Below are 20693 nucleotides of genomic sequence, written 5' to 3'. Positions count from 1 at the left end.
TTTCCAAGTTAGGAGGAACATCATTTAATTCCTTTTCTGGAAAGAAAACAAATTCATAAACATTTTCCACCTCTGTCAACCTATATCAAGAAGAAAACAGAATATCACTAAAAAACCCACTGCCATCACTTCAAACTTTCTATGGAATGTCATTACTGGAATAAAAGTCCCTCTACAAGATAGCAATCTGCGAGTTAGGAAAATTGCAGATGTGGCATTAAAATCCACAAACCCCGAATCCATCCACTACTCTTTGTAGACAAACAAATAGTTATTTCTACTTACCCCTGCAGTCCCTGAAATCAGAGTGGTTTGGTGGGTAATGCTTGCACAACCTCTCCATTATCTGCTTATAGTGCATAAGCCTGTGCAAAGGCCGAAGGAGGAAGGTGTTGAGAGGCAGATAACAGACTTTCTGCAGCTCAAAGTCTCGACAGAAGCTCTCCAATCTACGAGAATTCTTGATCCCGTTCTCCAGTTCTACCAAAGCCTCGTTGTGCTTCCACAGGTGACTTGTCAGTTGCTTATGGAAGAGAAAAAAGGTAGTTGGGGAAACAGATGTGAGGTTTCTAAAAATTCAGCCTATATTTGGATTAATGTGGTACCTATCCATTATTCAAGATATCTAGGGGGATACAAAGATGAACAGGGCAGCCAGGTGGTGCAGTGGATAGAGTGAAATAGTATTTTGGTACAAATCTGGCTGGCTGTGTGATTCTGAGCAAACCACTCAACCCTATTTGCCTCAGCTCCCTTATATGTACAATAAGCTAGGAAAGGAAATAGCAAACCACTCCAGTTCCTTCTCCTAGAAAACCCCAAATGGAGTCATGAAGAGTTAGACACAGCTAAACAACAACAAAGATAAGACATTCATTTGAAACTTGACATAATGCATTTGAACCTGTATTAAAGTTCACTTAAAAAAAAAAGTATTTTGAACTAATAAAATGTTCTACCTAAGTTCAAAACAAAATTGATAGTGTTAAAATTATATTTTTTTAGAAAATAATTAGGCAGATCTGGAGTGTAGGGGCGACCTTTTCTACATTGTATAGTATGGCTAAAACAGAGAGGTTGCATTAAAAAAAAAAATAGCATCATAAAAATAATGTCAGCAAAAATATTCCAGCTAATTTACTTAACTGGCAGAGCTCCCTGGATAATGTCAGTATCCTCCTTTGCATACAAGATGTAATAGCCCCTTCAAAATAGAAGGTTAATAATAAGACATTCACCACATCATTCCTGAACGTATGTGCAATGGATAGCTTGGGAAAGGAAGTAGGGAAATGTCAGAGATACTTTCTAACATTTCTAATGGGTTTCTGGTAACAATAACTTTAGGCAAAACAATGATACAAAGGCAGTCAATTCCATAAGGAACATCTTTAAAGATAGGCAATTGGCTGCAGTGAAATTTCACTTGTACTATATTAATGATGTCTAGAGGAAGGACAGAGTGAATGGATTGAAAGGTGGCCTTTGGTCAGAAGAATCCGACCTCAAGTACTGACTCTGAGCAAATGATGCACTCTCTCTGTGTCCCAAGTGTCTCTTAAAGACAACAACTTGAAGATCAGGTACCAATCAATCAGGAATAGAAAAAAGAGCTTCCTCATCCAGTATTTTCTAGGACAAATAAAAGTCATATTTCTGGTTTAAAATAAATCAAAGATATGGTAAAAAAAAAATGGCCCTGGTCCTTTTGCAACATAATGCTGTGAAAGCCAGTATATTCTATCAATCAGAGTTCTAGAACCAAAGTACAAACCTGTCATTAGGAAACTGGCTTCTGAAGACTTCCTTTCACAGGATCATTCTGTTGAGAAGACTGAGGGCCCCCCCCCCCCGGAATGTGAAGTGGCTTGCTCTTGATCACACAGACAGCCTGTGGTAGAGCTAAGATTAGAAGCCTGTTCCCCTGACTTCATATACAATGTTCATTTCACTTTATCTTGCTGCCTTATTATTTTTTTTAGCAGTACGATTAAAAAAAATAACCAAAAAATTTTCCAACTTGCCACTTGGAAAATTTCTTTTTTTTCCTTTTGCTTGCACTACACTTGCACTTGCATTAACAGTTCCAGCTGTAAACATTCAGAATTCAGAGCACTGAAATGTCAAAGAAGCCAGGAAAACTTACAGAATGAGACATTAAGTCACTAAACTGAAGATGTAGTATATAGAGAGTGTATATGTGGCTATGGAATAGAGGGAGGGTTATAAATGGAAACAAATCATCACACTCTGTGTGACCTTTTAAAAGTCCTGGATTGGGCTGGAAGAAAAGAGATCTGATACAAACTGAGTGTCAGCACTTGGTATAAAAGTGAAATGCTGGAAGCAGTCAGGAAGGCAGCTGTAAAAGGGAGAAAAATAAGGTGGAAAGAAAGTTAAAGAAGGACAGAACAGAAGAATAGAAAGAAAAAGACAAGGGAGACCCAATGTACATTGAGCATTTATGGCTCATGGCATGGTTTTAGGTACTATAAAATGGGACTTAAAGTAGGTACAGAGACTTGAAATCTTAGAGCTTGAAAAGCTTAAGACACAGGATGCCTAAGGAAGACTGATGAACAAGGATAATGAGATTTATAACAAGCTTTCTGAGTATAGATAAGGGGGAAAAGAAAAAAGGCTGAAGGGAACAAGAAAAAGGGAAGCTAGAAAGTAGATATAAAAATGACACTGGAAATAAGTAGCTGTGAGGACAAAGACATCAAGAGTGCAAAAAGGATAGGAGATAAAACTTTAGAAATGGAAAAGATATGAGTTAATATGCAACACACAAATCTGTGTACTTTGTGCTATAATTATGGCATAAACATTTCTCCTTTGAGAAACATATTTAGCAGGACTTCTTTTATCACCAGAAATCAGCCCATATTCTCTGATATTGCTTGCAAGATGTTCACAGTATTTGAAATTGAAGGAAACCTTAAAAGATTATATAGTTCAAATCCCTAAATTGAATAGATTAGGAAATAGGAAAGAACCTGAGAAAAGCGAAATTACTTAACTAAGGTCACATGGCAAATCAGCCGCAGAGTAAGGACCCAAATTCTTTTTAGCTGACCTTTAGTCCTGGCCACTTATCACTTTCTACTATATCATCCCTAAAATAATAGCATCAATTGCTGTGTTGTTTGTCCTTCATTCTCAAAGATAAGCAAGACATCAGAGAGATGCAGGCAAGTCAATTGGATTAGGAGTGAGGGAGGGGCTGTACAAGGTCACCTGCCTCACTTTCTCTCAGGAACCATCTGGATCCAATGGTGACATATAGATCAAGGTGATTGGAGATGGCCCTGGATGCAGTGGAGAACTTGGCCTTTTATACTATAGTATCTAAGGATACAACACTGGGCCTATAGTCAGGAAGACTCGAATTCAAATCTGGCCTCAAACACTTATTAGCTATGAGACCCTGGGCAAGTCATTTTACCCTGTTTGCCTCAGTTTCCTCATCTGTAAAATGAGCTAGAGAAGGAACTAGTAAACTATTCCATTATCTTTGTCAAGAAAATCTCAAATGGGATCATGAAGGCATGGAAATGACTAAAAAGACTAAATAACAAGTATTACAACATGAATTAATATATTATCAATAAAATATTCCAATCAATGTCTTTGAAAAGACAAAAAAAAGCAAAAAAGGGGAGAATGCACTGATGAGTTCAAAAAAGACTCTCAACAGTTTTCATCTCCTCCTCACTGAATGCTCTAAATTTTCTATGAGACATAATCATAGAAAGTTAAATCTAAAAGAGACATCAAAGTTCATGTTGACCATCCCTGTCATTAGACAGATGAGAAAACTGAGATACATGGAAGTTATCTTGCCCCAAGTAATTTGTGGCAAATCTGGAGCTAGAAAACAAGTCTTTTGATTTCCAGTTTAATGCTCTTTCTATCACAGTATTGCTACTCAAAAAAACAAACAAAAACAAACTTTACCTAAATTATGTCCATGAACTAATCTCTCTTTGGTAAGTATATTAATTCAAGCCTTAAGGATAATTTTTATTGCCCTAGGCAAATAGTTTATCAAATTCCACTCTCTTGATTTACTTGAGCATTTTACTTGCTCCTAAAAGTTATGCTCTCTGACAATATCCAGCTGACTGGGATGAAAAAGGCTTGTTTTTAATTTAATTCAAAAGCATTCATGAAGTACCTCCTTATATAAGGTGGTAAGTTTGATAAGGGTGATACAAAGACTAAAGAAAATCAGTCCTCTCTTCCACGATATTGGGGGAATTGAATATTTACATAGAATAAATCTATAGCATATGATATTAAGAGACAAAAGCAATAACAAACAGAAGAACCAGGAAAAGCTTCATGGCAAAAAATTCTAAAATGTGGGAGTGAGGAAAAGGAGTCTATAATCTATATATAAAAGCTTTAGAAAAAGCTAAACACTGGACATATAGAGGGGAGATGAGATACCAAATTTAAGGCATCCAATTTGACTGACAGATAGAATCAGTAAGTAGGAGTAATGTAAGACAATCTGTAATGAAAGGGTAAAGTCAAATTAGGAAGAACTTTAAAACAGAGGCATTTACATTTTGTTCTACAGACAACATGGAGTCATTGACAATTTTTGAACAGGGGAATGACATGATAAGACGTATACTCTGAGAAGATTATTTTGGTAGGTTCTTGGAAAATGGATTAGGGTGGGGAAAGACTAGAATGAAGTAGATCAATTAGAATGTTACAATAGTCCAAGCAATAGGTTAAGAAGCATAGAACTAGAATATTAATATGAGTGGAAAGGAGAGAGGGATATAAGATATTGTGAAAATAAAATGGACAAGACTTGGTAATTTATTGGCTATGAGAAGTGAGTGAGAGTAGTAACTCAGGATGACTTAGAGGTTGTGAATTTAGCTGACTAGAAAGATTAGGGTACCCACAAGACAAACAGAGAAATTTGAAAAAAAAGGTACGTTAAAAGAGAAAAGTGGCAAATTACACTTGATATTTATGTATCATTATGTTTGAGATGCTCCTATGATATTCAAATGCTTTGTCCAGCAAGCATTTGGAATGGAGAAGTAGGGCTTGGTGCTAGTGGCAGATAGTGGCAGGGAAGGGAAGGGAAGAAGAAAAAAAGGGAGATGGGGAGAGAGAGAGAAAAAGAGAGAGGAAAAGAGCTAAATATACATATGTGGGAGTCCTTTGCAGAAAGGTGATAATTGGACCCATGAAATTGATAAACTCATTCAGAAAGAAAATATATATCAATAGATACATAGACAGACAAGTAGAAAGATGGGTGGATGGATATATGAGAGTAGGAGTGATGGAGGGAGGAAGGAGGGAGGAAAAGAAGGGAGATATATCTTGAAGGAATTCCTTAGTAGATAAATGAGAATGCATTATAATTCACTAAATGAAATCATGGAGTGAGGAATAATATCATGAAAGCTGAAAGAGAAAGTATCCAAGAAACTGTGTCAAAAGCAATGGAGAGATAAAAAAGGATGAAGACTAGTCATTTTCAATATTTAACATCTTTATACTCTATTCATGAAGAGAAAGTTTAAATTTTCTGAATTTGCAAATAAATTAAGTTTAATAACTTGAAAACAACTTAAAATTATAGGTGCAAGAAATCAATCATTGTTTTTCTACTTATCTTTTGGACATAGATAATTATTGTTTTATCTAAGTGGACCAAACTGCAGACCTGTACGTAAAGTGATTTTTATGTAATATTAATTTCCAAAGATGTGGAGAAGGGAAGAAGGAAAGGAAATAGGAAGGGGCCCCTTGCCCACAGAGGGAGAAGGATAGTACATGGCTTAAGGACACCTGGGAGCCAGGGACAGAGAAGCAAGACAGAAGAAGGAATGCATGAAGGCTGGGGCCAGTCATGTGGAAACCAGGCTGTAACCAAGAGAAAAAATACACACAGAAGCAGACATGTGGGGCCAGAAAGACAGGATGGGTGACAAACTGGGGCTGTGAGGATGGACATGAGGTATTTGAGCATGGATGCACAGAAGACAGATACTTGGAGCCAGACATGTGCGTGGGTGGATGGAAGGCCTCCTCTCTCAGCACCAGAAGTCTCAAGTCCCTAATCCAGTGTTGCTCTCTCTATGTGTCCATTCTTCTGCTTTCTTTGAAGGATTTTTTTTAAAAGGGTGTTTTTGTTTGTTTGTTTTTTGGGAGTGGCATGGGAGGCACCAAGCCAAGGAGCAGGACTGAAGAGAGAAAGCACAGTATTGTATAATAAAGTTAGCATAGATGTTTTTTGGAAATGCATATTTCTTTCAGAATTCTTTATATAAAGTCAAATTTGGATAATGTGAATATATTTAGAAAGAACTGCTGGTAATCTTATATAACTATTGTCTTTGATATTGTTGATGACTTTTGAACCCAGGGTAATAATAACAAAAACAATTTGCTTTCTTAAATACTAGGTTTTTTCCAAATAACAACCAGTTACATAGGTAATCAATAAATCAGCAAACAATAATTAACCATCTACTATGTGCTAGCCACACGATGGTTCTAGATGGTGAGTAAATAAAAGTCTATAAACCCTAAGAGGTTATACTCTATGAGGATTAACTAGAAATCCTGGAACATAGTCCATACTTTATACACTCTTTTGAGTGATTAATACTATCTATTTTATAGATAAGAAAACCAAGTCACTGAGGGTAAAATGATTTGGTCTAAATAATTTTATGTGAAAAATCTTTGTTGAATTGACTTATGTCAGAATCAGACTATAAGCCTATGTCTCTGCACTCCAATGTTCTGTTCACTCTCACAAGAAAACCTGCATGTTCTTTATCTTGAATGTAAATGATAGAATTGATGCCTCTACATTCAAATTTGGCAATACTAAAACACTCTTTTAAAAAAATACAAAACTTCAGTGTAATTATGAACAAATCACATAATCAATAAATTATTTAGCATGTCATTCAGTGTTTCTTAGTTGTAACTGAGACTTACTGACCCCATTTGAGGTTTTATTGACAAAGTTATTGGAGTGTTTTGCTATTTCCTTCTCTAGCGCATTTTACAGATGAGGAAACTGAGGTAAACAGGATTTAGTGACTTGTCCAGGGTCACATAGCTAGTAAGTGTGTGAGACCAGTTTTGAACTCAGCATAATAAGTCTTCCTGACTTCAGCCCCAATGCTCTATCCACTGTGCCCAATTAACATACAAAATACTAAGCAATTTTTTAATCTATATTTTCAGTGATAGTACTACATCTGTTTTGATACTACAAACTTTTTCTTTTTTTCTATTTTTTGTTTTGTTTTGGATTTTTGGTGCAAATGTGATTTCTCCTCAATAAGAATATAATTCTTAATAAAATTACTGGCTCTTTCAGGAATTAAATGGTGTGTACAGGGTAACAGCTGATTTCTGTTAAAAGTATGATATAAATCCAGGTTGTCCCAACTCCAAAGTCAAACTTTACTCACTATGATATTCTGGCTCTCAAAATCCTTCATTTAAAACAAAGAACCCCAGCTTTTCAAGACAGACCTATAATTTCTCCACACCTTCAAATAAATTTCTTGATCTGGAAAATGATTTGCTGAAATACCTTCCTTCACAGTTTATGTATTTTTTAAATCCCTTCAGAAATTGCATAATGAAAAAACAAACAAGAAATGCTTGCTGTACACAATTACTATAGTACCTCTGATACTCCCAAATCTCAGAGAAGTTTCAACTCAGGGGAGGGGAAAGGGAGAGGAGGCTTTTTTTTTTTTTTTGGTAATTTAATATCCTATTTTCCCCCAATTACAGGTAAATACAATTGTAACATTCTTTTTCAAATTTTAAATTCTACATTCTCTCCCCTCCCTCATCCAGGGGGTATTTTTTACAACTTGGAGTGGTCCTTTAGGGATCCCACAGAAGCATAGAGAGTGAAATCTTTTTACATGGGAGAGTGGTCCAGGACAATGATGTTGCTACCTGGCTTACCTTCATGCCTTGAATGTTCTTTAGCATGACATCACCAATTCTTTGGTAATCTCCTTTGATGTGCGCATTTGAGCGGCCTTCCCTAGGAACAAATGGAATTATAATTATTGCCCAGTTTGACCAATATCACAGTAACTATGCCATCATTTCACAAAAGACCAAGAGACCTTTTTTCCCCCAAATATCGTAAGATTCCATCCATGTTCTCCAATCCTATGATTCTTTTAGAGTACATAACTGTTTTGGATGAGATAGGGAAGAAACTTGGGAAGGGGGAGGGAAGTGAGAGTAAAGAAATATTTCTAACCTAATTAATTCCAACATCATTTTTCATGTTACACCTGGATAATTTCAGAGTCCCTACAGAAGTCTAAATGCTGTTTTAAACAACTAGTAGCTGAAATCCTGGCTTCTGATGGCTTGCTATTTATAGACTAACATAAGTATACATAGCTTTATAGAGCTGAAGTTACAGAGAAGAATGCCTTGCCTTGAAAATCTCTCTATCTAAATTAGACCAAGGTAATCAGAAAAGCCAGGGAATAGAAAAATAAAACACAAAATAAAACCCACATAGAGATAGAGATATGAAAACTGGACATAGAAAAACCTATAAGTTTGGTATCAGTGTTACAAGAGTTAGAGAGGAAGGGGTCAATATATGTATTTTAAATACTTATTTTATAACATATTTTATAACATATAAATCATAAATTATATATAATTTATATGCTATAAATGTAATTCATATGTAAATTTATAAATATATGTATTTATATAGAAATACACACTCTCTCTCTCTCTCTCTCTCTCTCTCTCTATATATATATATATATATATATATATATATGCTAGAATGAATGAAAAAATGAAAAAACATTAAATAGTGGGCATTGTGGTAATTCCTGGGGGTATAAATATAAATGCAAGACAGTCATTGACCTCAAGGATATATATTCCCATAAGGGAGAAGATAGAAAGTAATGGACAAGGTTGATTATTTTGGTCTAAAAATATATAAAAAATATATTCTCATAAGGGAGAAGATAGAAAGTAATGGACAAGGTTGATTATTTTGGTCTAAAAAAATCACAGAGAAGTTTAATGGAGCAACAGGCAGTTGACTGAAACCTTGTAGGAATTATTTTGCCTTTATGGAAAATAAGGGTAGAGTTGATAATTCAATTTTCAGAGCTAGAGGTAACTTTATACATGGGTGTTTAAGTTTACAGGAAATTTACCTAGATGGGACTGTCATAGCCAAAGTTTTTTATAGACATGTGTTCCTATTGGAAATAAAAGACCACATATCCAAACTAATCCTTCAGGTGATATGTAAGTAAAGTGAAGATGAATGTTTCTTGGTTGTCTGCTAACATCTGTGCTGTTGTACAGAACACAGATCAATGGGAAACTTCAAACTATATACCTCGAAAGTGTACTGGTATCTAATAGCTTTCAAACTACAGAATATAATGGCTTCCATTTCAAGTCAACTCAATGTATCTAGAATCATATTTATTTAATCTTTAATTTATCAAGCATTTCTCCCAGGGAAGGGAGAGGAACAAGGGAACCTGATGGCAGGGTATACTCCCATGTCTAATTAAATAAACCAAGGACAGTTTATTGGTCGGAAACAATAAATTCATCTCATAAATTATACCAGACTTGCAGGTCACAGGCAAATAAACATGCACTGAGTAAGCAACATGCTATTCATTTTGGTAGCTCCAACTAAACATATTGAGTAAATAATGTTGCAGTGACAACCCAAAGCCCATTAACTAATTAAATCTTTTCTATCATGAAAGTACTGAAGACAGAGCACATGCTTTCCAAGCCTAAAACAAGCTTATACATCATCTTCCCTGAGCAAGGTTTATAGAAGTCTCTGTCTTTCCCCTCTTTATTTTTCATTCTCTTTCCTTTCTTTCTTTCTTTCTTTCTTTCTTTTTTTTTTTTTTTTTTTTTTTACTAAGAATCGAAAGAAAATTCCTCCTCCAAGAACATTTCTTTCTTCTAACAATTTCAGACTGGAACTATTATCTTGTTGATGTATTACCAAAATGGGAGAGATGAGGAAACACACCACCATTATACTGGTAATATTGACAAAGATGACCCTTTCCTCCTGGGAAACCCTCGTTTTGGAATTGCCTCAGAGGTGAGACATATTTAAGTAGGATTCTTTTAATGTTCAAAAGAACAAACAACATTATATATACTGGCACTTAAAATTAATCAATAACAAAGCAAATGTCTGTCTCCCTCAACTCCACATCACTCCGTTAAATTCTTAGTGATATTTTTCTGCAGATAAGTTACAGTCCACATAATTATTGTACCCACCATTGAACAAGGAACAAAAATCTTTACTTGGAATTGCTACTGTCCTCTCACTTCAGTGGGCATAAATCTTACTATTTCATGGCACCATAGTAACTTATTCAATATCTGGCTTTTAGCCAAAATCATCAATTCAAATCTAACAGAACAAAAGTTTATCAGAGACCACTTTTCAATATATAGTTATGGCTGAGATTTATTGACAATTTGTTAACTGCACTAAGTTAAATGGATAGGGAGCTCAAAGCTTGTGAATGCTGCCTTATAACCTTTCCTTTGAATAATCAGTCAACTACCATTTAAGGGTAGAGTTGATAATTCAATTTTCAGAGCTAGAGGTAACTTTATACATGGGTGTTTAAGTTTACAGGAAATTTACCCAGATGGGACTGTTATAGCCAAAGTTTTTTATAGACATGTGTTCCTATTGGAAATCAAAGACCATATACCCAAACTAATCCTTCAGGTGATATGTAAGTAAAGTAAAGATGAATGTTTCTTGGTTGTCTGCTAACATCTATGCCATGCATTATGCTAAATATAAGAGATACAAAGACAAAAGATAGTCCCTTTTCTCAAGGAACTCACAATCTGGGATTGAGAAGAAGGAACAATCAGCAAGTAAGATATAAACAGGTTAAATTGGAAATAAACAATATAACCGTGAAAAGGGATCTAGAAAGACTTTTTGAAATAAATGGAACTTTAGTTGAAGCTTGAAGGAAGTCAGGGAAATTAGGAGCCTTTAATTTAGCATCTTTTATTCCTCGTCATAATAAATAAAAATAATAATAGAACTACCACTTCTTGGTTCTTTGATGAGGTTCAAACCTCTGAATTCAGATTCCAACTCTGATCTACTAACTTTTGTACCATAATGATATTCTGGTTTCCAGTTCATTCCATTAACACCAAATGTTCCAATCCTAGTCTAATATTAAAAAATGATCCACAAACATCTAAACCCTCAACTAGCTAGAATGTTAATTTTGCATTTGTATAACTATTTGGCATCCAAAGCTCTCATATGTTGACCAAACTGTAATGGTACCAAAAGACATTGCTTAATCCAGATTAATTAATTAATTAATCAATTAATCCAGAGTTGTTAAAGCATCTATAAGCATGCAAGGTTTTCAAGTGAGATACATCTTTTGCAATTGTACCGAATGATACCTAAAATCCAGAAAACTACTATTATCTATCTTAACAATGATCAGACCACATTGTGTGTGGGGGGGAAGGGGGGGAGGGAGGCAATTGGGGTTAAGTGACTTGCCCAGGGTCACACAGTTATAAGTATTAAGTATCTGAGGCCATATTTGAACTCAGATCCTCCTGATTCTAGGGCCAGCGTTCTATCCCCCATACCATCTAGTTGCCCCATATCAGCGCACATCTAAAGTAACATGGTCAGTTCTCAACTTAATTTTAGAGAGGGAAAGAACAGGGAAAAAAAAAGGAAACCAGGATGATTTCATATGAGCATCACTTGAAAGAATTGAGGATTCTAAGTTTGGAAGAATGACAGTGGGAATAAGATGGCTGTCTTCAAATATTCAAAAGATTATTATGTGGAAGAGGAACTGCCAGAAATGTACTGGCACCAGCTTGAACTGTTTCACAAGAGTTGATTGTTAGATTTTCAGTGTGAATATTTACACTTCAGAAATTGGCAGATCCTACAAATAAGACCGGGTTTATTGCTTTGTTGTCTAGACTTAAAATTTTTTGATGGCAAAAATGTTAATAACATATATTAAACTTAACACTGTGTCATGGGCACATTTTTTTGGGGAAATCTATTAAATATTTACCAGCATAATGCTGCTGGATATATGTTAATTTTCCTTCACAGGGCTGGTGTTGAACCAATGGATAAAAATTCTAGAAAGGTTAATTTTGGCTTAATATAAGGAAGAACTTCTAAATAATAAGAACTCTTTAAAAATAAAATGGACTATTTCAAGAAGAAACATTAGGAAGTTTGTGCTTCTTTTATCCTGTAGGACACAAGCTCTTGTTGCTTGTTTTATTAAGTGAAACAACAAATAAAGATAGAGTGAACATTTCAGAGAAAGTAGGGAAAATCAATGTATAAAGTTTCTGGAAATATCAAGGAATATGAGATCATTAACAACACAAATTAGCCTTGGAAAGAAGGGAGCAAGACTGATTAGGGAGAAAAATAAAAGATGATTGAGTTAATGAACCAGGACAATGAGTTATTTTGTAAGGATTGAGGTCATGATGTCCCAGAGTCATCCCAAATTCAACATGTCCAAAAACTGAAATCATGATCTTTTCCCTAAGATACACTTCTCTGGCAAACTTCCTTCTTCTGCTAAAGGCACCATTTCTTTTGTTTTAACCTTAGCAGTGTCCTATACTTCCCTTGCCCCAGGTATCTAACCTGTTGTCAAATCTTGATGATTTTACTTCCGTACTATCTACTATATCTAACCACTTTTCTCCACTCATACATCTATTATTAGAGTTAAGACCTCATCACCTCTTGTCTCCTTGTTCATCTTTCAAGATACAACGTAATCCTTTCCAGATCCTCCTAATAGCTGTGCCCTCTCTCACTCTCAAATTATTTATTATGTTTACATTTATTTCTGTATGTACAGATATTTTTACACGAAGATGTTTATTTATACACACACACACACACACAGGTCTGTATTTAAATTTACAACTACATGTCACACAACACACATGGATACTTTCACTCACTTGTCTTCCCAAGTAGTAACTGTTTCATTGTATTTTTGATTCCAGAATCCTAACAATATATAGGGGGTGCTTAGTAAGTGCTTGATTGAATTCTGGTGCAGATGCATCCAGGTTTAGTAAGAGTAAGGAATTCAATTCAACAAATGTTTATTTTTAGAAGTGAGTGATGTCAAGAAAAGGAATTGGAGCATATATAGAACTGGGAAGCAAAGTTATAAAGATCATTAATATGAATACTGAAGCCAAGAATATCTAGGGAAAAAAATGGCCAGATGATGAGGTCATCACAGAAGGTGACAGAAAGGCATCCTAAAATTCAACAGCTAACAATGAAATGTTTCCTATTCATTTACTAAGCTCTCAAAAACTAGGTTTTGACTTCAGATGCCTCTCACAACTTAACAGGAAGAAGAAACTACACTGAGCCTTTTATATGCAATTTCCAAAGAATTCCTTTGTACATCAAGAAAACTCTTTTCCCACCCACACTCCGGCTTTTTGTCATCACTAGGCACATAAATCAGCCAATCCACATGTCCTTGGGTTTCAGATGCTGCTGCTGCCTCATGTGCAGAATCATTCTTATTTCATTTTTCTTACATGTTACTTATCTCAAAATTGTAGAAACCTTGCATTTTAAAAAGCAAAACAAAAAAAAAAGTGATCCTCTAAACATTTAGCCTGAGAAACAACCAAATCACTACAGCATTTGCTCTACTGTGAACAATAACGAAAAGGTCATGTTTGTCGTGAATAACATGAAAAGGGAATTATAACTTCCAAAACATCCTCCGGATATTAACCCCACAGTGAAAAGAGTCCTTGTACAGAAAGCCTATCTGCTCTGAGAAGTCGTCAATGCAAATATGTGGTATTGCAATGAAGGAACTGCCCATAGCAAGAACATTTGTTTGGCATTTTCAGCACAAGAAAATCAGGAGAGGCCCAAGAGGCCTCATAAATGCCACAAATTTTAACTTATACATTATAATTAATTTAGTGTTCCTCAGTGAGCAAATGCAATATTTGGAGGTGGTACAATGGATAGAGCTCTGGGTATGTAAAGTTAGGAAGACTTTCTGGCCATAGATACTTACCAGCTGTATGATCGTGGCCAAATAACTTGAGCTCTGTTTGCTTCATTTTCCTCAAAAATAAAATGAGGATAAGGATAGCCATAGTGATTGTAAAGGATGGAATTGGATAATATTTATAAAAAGCACTTGGCACAAATCCTGGTTATATATAAGTGGTTGTTCTTTTTTCCCTTCTTCTTAGGAAGTTAAAAAAAGGAAGCTCCCTATTTTCAAAACATCTTGATTCTGTTTAAACATTTGACAGCTAGTACATAATTCAACAATGAACTCTATAAGGAAGGACAAAGATGAAAGAAAGGAGTCATATTATGTAAAAGCTGGTTGGCTGGGGGATCTTAAAGCTCTAATCTGAGCCACCTGCTCAGAAACAGAGGCAGGCAGAGGAAGGGGGGTGGGGGGAGAAAGAAGAAGGAAGGAAAAAAAAGAGACAGATAGAGAGTGTTAGATAATAATAATTGAGAGATAGATAATAAAAATGGCACAAAGCTGCCAATAAGGAATATTATTCTGGCTCTTAAAAATGAATTTGATAAGTTTATCTCCAAAGTGTTGAAAAATACAAACATGTACAGTTGTGTCCCAGGTAGATGTACACCATATCATTACTATTATTTTTGAAGAATAGTTATGAGGTACTGGAAAATAAACTAAGACTAAATCAAAACACAATTCCTTACTTCACTCCACACCTTCCCTTCAGTTATGGTCAATATAAAACCTATTCAAAACTCTGAAAGAAGCAAAATTTACTGGGTAATGACTTTCTCTGCAATAAAGTCACAAAACTAACCTATAAAATGTTATAAGCCTGAGAATAGGGGCTCCCTTTGGGAATGTAGTTTTCTAATGTAATAAATTTGAAATGTTCTTTTTTTTTTTTAAAGAGAGTTTAAATAGATTCTTTTTCCAATTAAAGAGTGTACTCAAACTGTCGGGACTACAGTCAGATTCATTTTCCTGAGTTAAAATCTGGCCTCAAAACACTAGCTGTGTAATTTTGAGTAAGTCACTTATGTCTATTTGCCTCAGTTTCCTTATCTGTAAAATGAGCAGGAGAAGGAAATGGCAAACTACTCCAGTATTTTTTGACATGAAAACCCCAAATGGAATTGGATATGGCTTGACTAATCGAACTGAAACATTGGTCCTTAATTTTTTTGTGTTGGAGACGTTTGGAAAGATGAATAAAGCCTATGGACCCATTTTCAGAATAAGATTTTTAAATATATAACATAAAGTACATAGGAGTATCAAAGGAAATGAATTATATCAAAATACAATTATAAAAGTATATATTGAAATTTAGTTACATTTATGTGTATATATGTCTGTGTTTATATCTGGATCCCACATTAAGAAGCTTAATGTACAGATAATCAGATTGTGGGACGCAGAATGTTGGAGTAGAAAGAGCACTTTCAAATTTAACATACAGTTTTTAAAAACTATAACAGAAGTTCACAGTTTTGCATAAAATCTTATATTTAAATGTTTTATGTTTAATACTTAAGCTCATATTAAAAGGGAAAATTTCTAAGAGGGCTGAAGATGGTTTTTAACTTCAGTGGCTTCATTTTCTTATTCAGAAATGGAATTATTATCTATTTTTTTTATCTTTTTTTTTTACAAAGATACAAGCATTTTAAAAAGGAAAATGTTTTTGAAAAGATGGATAATGTAAAATTAGATAACAAGGAATGAAGCCTAAAGTATATTTTTAAATCATTTTGCCATTAGGGAAAAAAATATAATGGTTGTATTTAGAATTAGAAGACATCTCTAGTACAGCCCTCTCATTTTATAAATGATAGTACTGATGTACAATTCAACAGGGTCTTGCCTAAAGTTACATAGTGATTAGCTGAAGTCATCTGATACCACATCCAGTTCTATTTTGACTTCATCATGATTACATCGTTAAAACATAGCTGTGATGAGGGTAAATTAATATATGAAAACATGCCTCAGAGTGCTATATGTACTAAGGTTCTAATTTCCCTCATCCTATATTTGAGGTAGTTCAGGCAGATAGTCCTGAAACAATCTGCTATCCTACTAATCTTTTAAAATGTCTGAGATATTATTACACAGATCAATGCTTGGGTTTTTATAAATGAATAAAGGTTGTAATGCTATTTCATCTTCTATGTTCAAGTCAACTGAAAGAGAATAACAGTGGAACCTTGCGTCATCACTCTGGATTTAAGTAAGTAATAAATGAAGACTCTACTTGGTCAGGGCAGTGTATCATAATGGTGTCAATCAGCGTCAACTTTCTTCCCAATGTGTAGTCCTAAGGGATATAATCTTCTTCTTATCAGTTTTCCTTAAAATAAGAATATTTTCACTTCTCAACACCACCCCATCATCTCTTTTTCCAACCTCTGAAATTTGGCCACTATTTACCTCCTCCCCTCCCCTCCATCCATTAATTCAAAGGTATTGCAATGGACAGAGCAACTGGGCTTGGAATCAGGAAGATTCATCTTCATGAGTTCAAGTCTAGCTTCTGATCAATAGTTTTATGATTCTGAGCAAGTCATTTAACTGCCTCAGTTCCTCAAATGTAAAATGAACTGAGTAAGGAAATGACAAACCAGCCCTATCTCAGAGTATTGTTCTTGAAAAATAACAACCACTACCAACAACTCTGAGGTTATTGGTTACTTTCCTTTTATAAAGAAGAGACAATGTAATATCAAGATCATTCTAATGATTCTGATGCTGCCACTAACTTTGCGAATCAAGACAGAAGAAAAACTTTCCGAAACTCTTCATCCATGATACACACCAGTTAATGATAGCAGTTACACAGTACTTAAAGATTTGTAAAATCCTGTATATATTAATAAATCTATATAATACTTCATATTTATCAGGTGTTTTTATTGATCCTCTTAAGATTATCTTAGATTTAATTACTTATATATAATGTGGAAGAAACAGCAAATGCATAGTGATATTAGCTAAGCTCCTGTGTCATCATTTGAAACAAGGATGAAGGACCTGCAGTACTGGTATCACAGAAATCATGCATATACATACATTGCCTGGCAAATTTTAAAACTCTTTGTAAATGTTGTTAACATTATTATTATTATCATGTTGTAATTAAAACAATAAACTATAAGTTTATTAAGGGCAGGGAATGTTTCATTTTTCTCTCAGTATTTGTATTCACACAGCACTCTATTAACATTTGTAGAACTGAATGTACTTTGAAATCTCACTGTCAGCCAAAAGTAGTTGCAACCATTCAATTAACTCAATCTTGCTAAGAGGAAATCAGTGACAGACAAAAAATAAAGGCTTTCTTTTATTTGCCATTCCCATCCCCATCTCCACCAAAGAAGGAGGGAGTGTTAGCAGGAATATATTTTCTTCCCCGCTACACATGAGGAGCTTCATTTCATTTCATTTCCATGGCATAGAACTGCTGTGATACTAACCAGATTTTTACTGCATTTTATGCTGTTGGCCTTAAAATAATTGGCAGTCACCCCAAGAAGTACTCTTAAAAGATTTGCCAAGGAAACTTTCCTACCTGCTTCTGGCAAACTCCTTACAAAGACATGAACATCGTCTGAATGTAAACACCTCAAAAGAACGGTCAAAGCTTAGTATGAACCTATAAAAACTACAATGTTTGAACAAGATTAATATTTTAATTGGGATGAATTATTCCACCAGTAAACCTGTTGTAAAACATGTAAAACATTCACCCCAAATCTTAGATTATCCAGTCAAACCCCTCCATACATTTGCACCACCAACTACCAATCAGGGCAGCGAAGGATCCTGACTTCTTATAATTAAACTCTACAGCAGCAGAGATCTGCTTATACCATGCTGAAATAATTTTAAAACTTCTTTGGTAACTTTTGCTATGGGGATGATGAGTTGAATCCAACTTCTGGCTTGGTTTTAGGCCAGAGAGGATGGGAAAAAAACCACTATGTTTCAAGAAGTTCTCAGACACTACAAGAGGGTTAAGAAAACAAAGAGAAAAATTTTATTTCCCCAAAGCTGCTAAGATGCAATATACAATTTTAAGAATAACAAAGCTTTTCTAAGTCAAAAGGGAGGAGCAAATGTTTTCATAAGATGCACTTGTTAAAGCAATGAATGCCAAACAGCCCACACTGTTTAAAAGGAAACTACATGGGTGAGGGAAGGAGAGAAGGAAATGTATTTTTCTTCCTCGTCCTTCATTTATCAGAGCAATTAAAAAAAAAAGATCACAAATATTGGAAAATGGTGCTTTTTGTTCTAATTTGCCAATGAGTCAAACTAAAAACAATCATCAAAAAGTACTTAAGAAACACAAATATTATATAATTTAACTAAAAATGGGAGAAATTTCCAAAGAATTAAAATCTATTTATTTTATTTTTATTTCTAACACAGCTGAGTTTGAAACTATTTAGTCACAATTCCCAACTCTATTATTATGGGGCTTACATTGTTGTAATTTCTTTGTGCCTTTTCTTGATTTTTTTAAAAAAGCTATCTCATTTCCCTGATAAAAATGTGGTAAAATGAGATTACAGTGAACAGATTTTTAAAAAATCAATTTTAAATAAAAAACAAACTACTATTTGATTTATATATAGAGATATGGAAATATACCAGGCTAAGATGCTACTATCAGGAAACATTCATAAACAAATATTTTGAGTAATCAAAGGATAAAGCTTAAACTATTCTAAGTATCTTGAGCACTTAATTTAGCCCAATTTAACCTATAGAAGTAGAAATCACACAGAAAAGAAAGCAGATTTGATCATAACATAAGAAATATTTTCCCTCTAATATTAAGTGAAAGTCCTATCCATTTAAGTTCCCTAAAATTCTCTCCTTTCAATGTGTGTGAGATCTCCTTGGTTGTGGGTATGCTCTTCTCTGATACATACTGCAACCTAGATTTTTTTTTAAACCATCCCATACAGTCAATATGCCTGCATCAGTCCTCCACAATGAATCCTACCAACTCATTAAAGACTTTCTTTCCTTCTGAATATGCCTAGGGAAACACTTGGCATGTCTGTCCATCATCTCCTATGCTCTCAATTCTGCCACCAGTCCCCCCGCCCTTTTTTTTTTTTTTTTTTTTTGGTCTTTGATCAAGTCCTTTACTCACAAGGCAATACTGGTAATATGCTGTAGCCTAACATAACCATGCATTTTTTACATCACTATGAAATTTGAAAGTTTCTGAGAGTCCCTCATTCCAATAAATTAAAAACTAAAGAAACCAAAAGTTCATAATTTCTAAAAGCTTTAAAAACAGTTGCCATTTATTTAGAAATATATTTTGCTATGATTATTTAACAAGAGTCGGTTCTTTTGAAGCTAGGAAAAAAATCAGTCTTGATTCAGTTACCAAAGGAATCAGGAGAGCAGTCACTTTTGAATTAAGAGTTTGTTAATATAAACCTAATTCCAAGGCTTGAAAATGGCTTACTCTTCTTCCACCAAGCAAGTGAATCCTGATACATCAAAGATTTGATTTTATCCATAAGGCAACTACCTCTACACCTCAGTAGACAATTTTTCAGCTAACTATGGCTAGGAAAACCCCTTACTTTCAACTTTCTGATTATTATGTTTATTTGCTGCTGTAAATTGTGTGTCTACTCTGTTCCATGGATCTATCTTTCTCTTTCTTAGCTAGTAGCAGATAGTTTTGAAAATTACTGCCTTATAATATGATTTAAGATCTTTACTGCTAAGACCTCCTTCCTTTACATTTTTCCCATTTTCCTTTGATATTCTTGACTTTTTGTTTTTTGAAATTAATGTTATTATTTTTTCTAATTCAGTAAAAATTTTTTTTGGTTATTTTATTGGGATGGCATTATAGATATAAATTTTAATTTTTATTTTATTGGTCCTGCCTACCCATGAACAATTAATATTTCTCTAATTATTTAAATCTTACTTTATTTGTATAAAAAGATTTTTGTAAGTTTGTTTATATATTTCCTGGGTTTGTTTTGGCAGTTGTACTCCTGGGTATTTTATACTGTCTTAGACTTTAAAAAAAATTTTTTTTTTTTTACTATCTCTTCTTTCAGAGTTTTGTTTGGGAAATATAACATATAGGAATGCTGATAATTTATGTGAATTTATTTTATATCCTGCTACTTTGCTAAAATTATGGATTGTTTCAACTAAACTTTTAGTTGACTGATTAAAAGGTCTTCTCACAGTTTAAAATACTAGCCTTTGGACAACAAAGTACATTGATAAGCTTACACACACACACACATCCTAACTTTTTAAGGACTTTCACTGTTTTCAAAAATTACGAAATCTGTTCCTTTGCTTTCGAAGAAATAGAATTAGCTAGATTTTTCTAGTGAGAAGGAGGCTTTGTGAAATCTTTATATGCTCTATCCAGGTGTATTTACTTGGGAGTACTCACTAGCACATTGGGGAGTAAACAGGTGTATTTATCTGAACTATCACTCCATGATTTGCTTCCTGTTAAGTATTTGTTCTGGAAGCTTCTCACTACTGACA

The 20693-nt window shown here is 34.3% G+C and overlaps 1 protein-coding gene across 1 annotated transcript in view; it reads right to left on the bottom strand.

Moving 5' to 3' along the window:
- The window catches only part of FARP1 (FERM, ARH/RhoGEF and pleckstrin domain protein 1), a 299358-nt gene that overhangs the window by 24181 nt on the left and 254484 nt on the right, over positions 1-20693 (bottom strand). The window contains exons 17-18 of the mRNA XM_051984043.1: positions 7984-8065; positions 286-523 (exon numbers count right to left, since the gene is read on the bottom strand). Coding sequence (XP_051840003.1) covers positions 286-523; positions 7984-8065 — 320 coding nt within the window. The remainder of the gene's footprint in view (positions 1-285; positions 524-7983; positions 8066-20693) is intronic.

This window comes from Antechinus flavipes, chromosome 3 (genome assembly GCF_016432865.1).
Source record: "Antechinus flavipes isolate AdamAnt ecotype Samford, QLD, Australia chromosome 3, AdamAnt_v2, whole genome shotgun sequence".
NCBI lineage: Eukaryota > Metazoa > Chordata > Mammalia > Dasyuromorphia > Dasyuridae > Antechinus > Antechinus flavipes.
The sequence above is the reverse complement of the archived record's forward strand: the minus strand, read 5'-3'. Positions and strand labels throughout refer to the sequence as shown.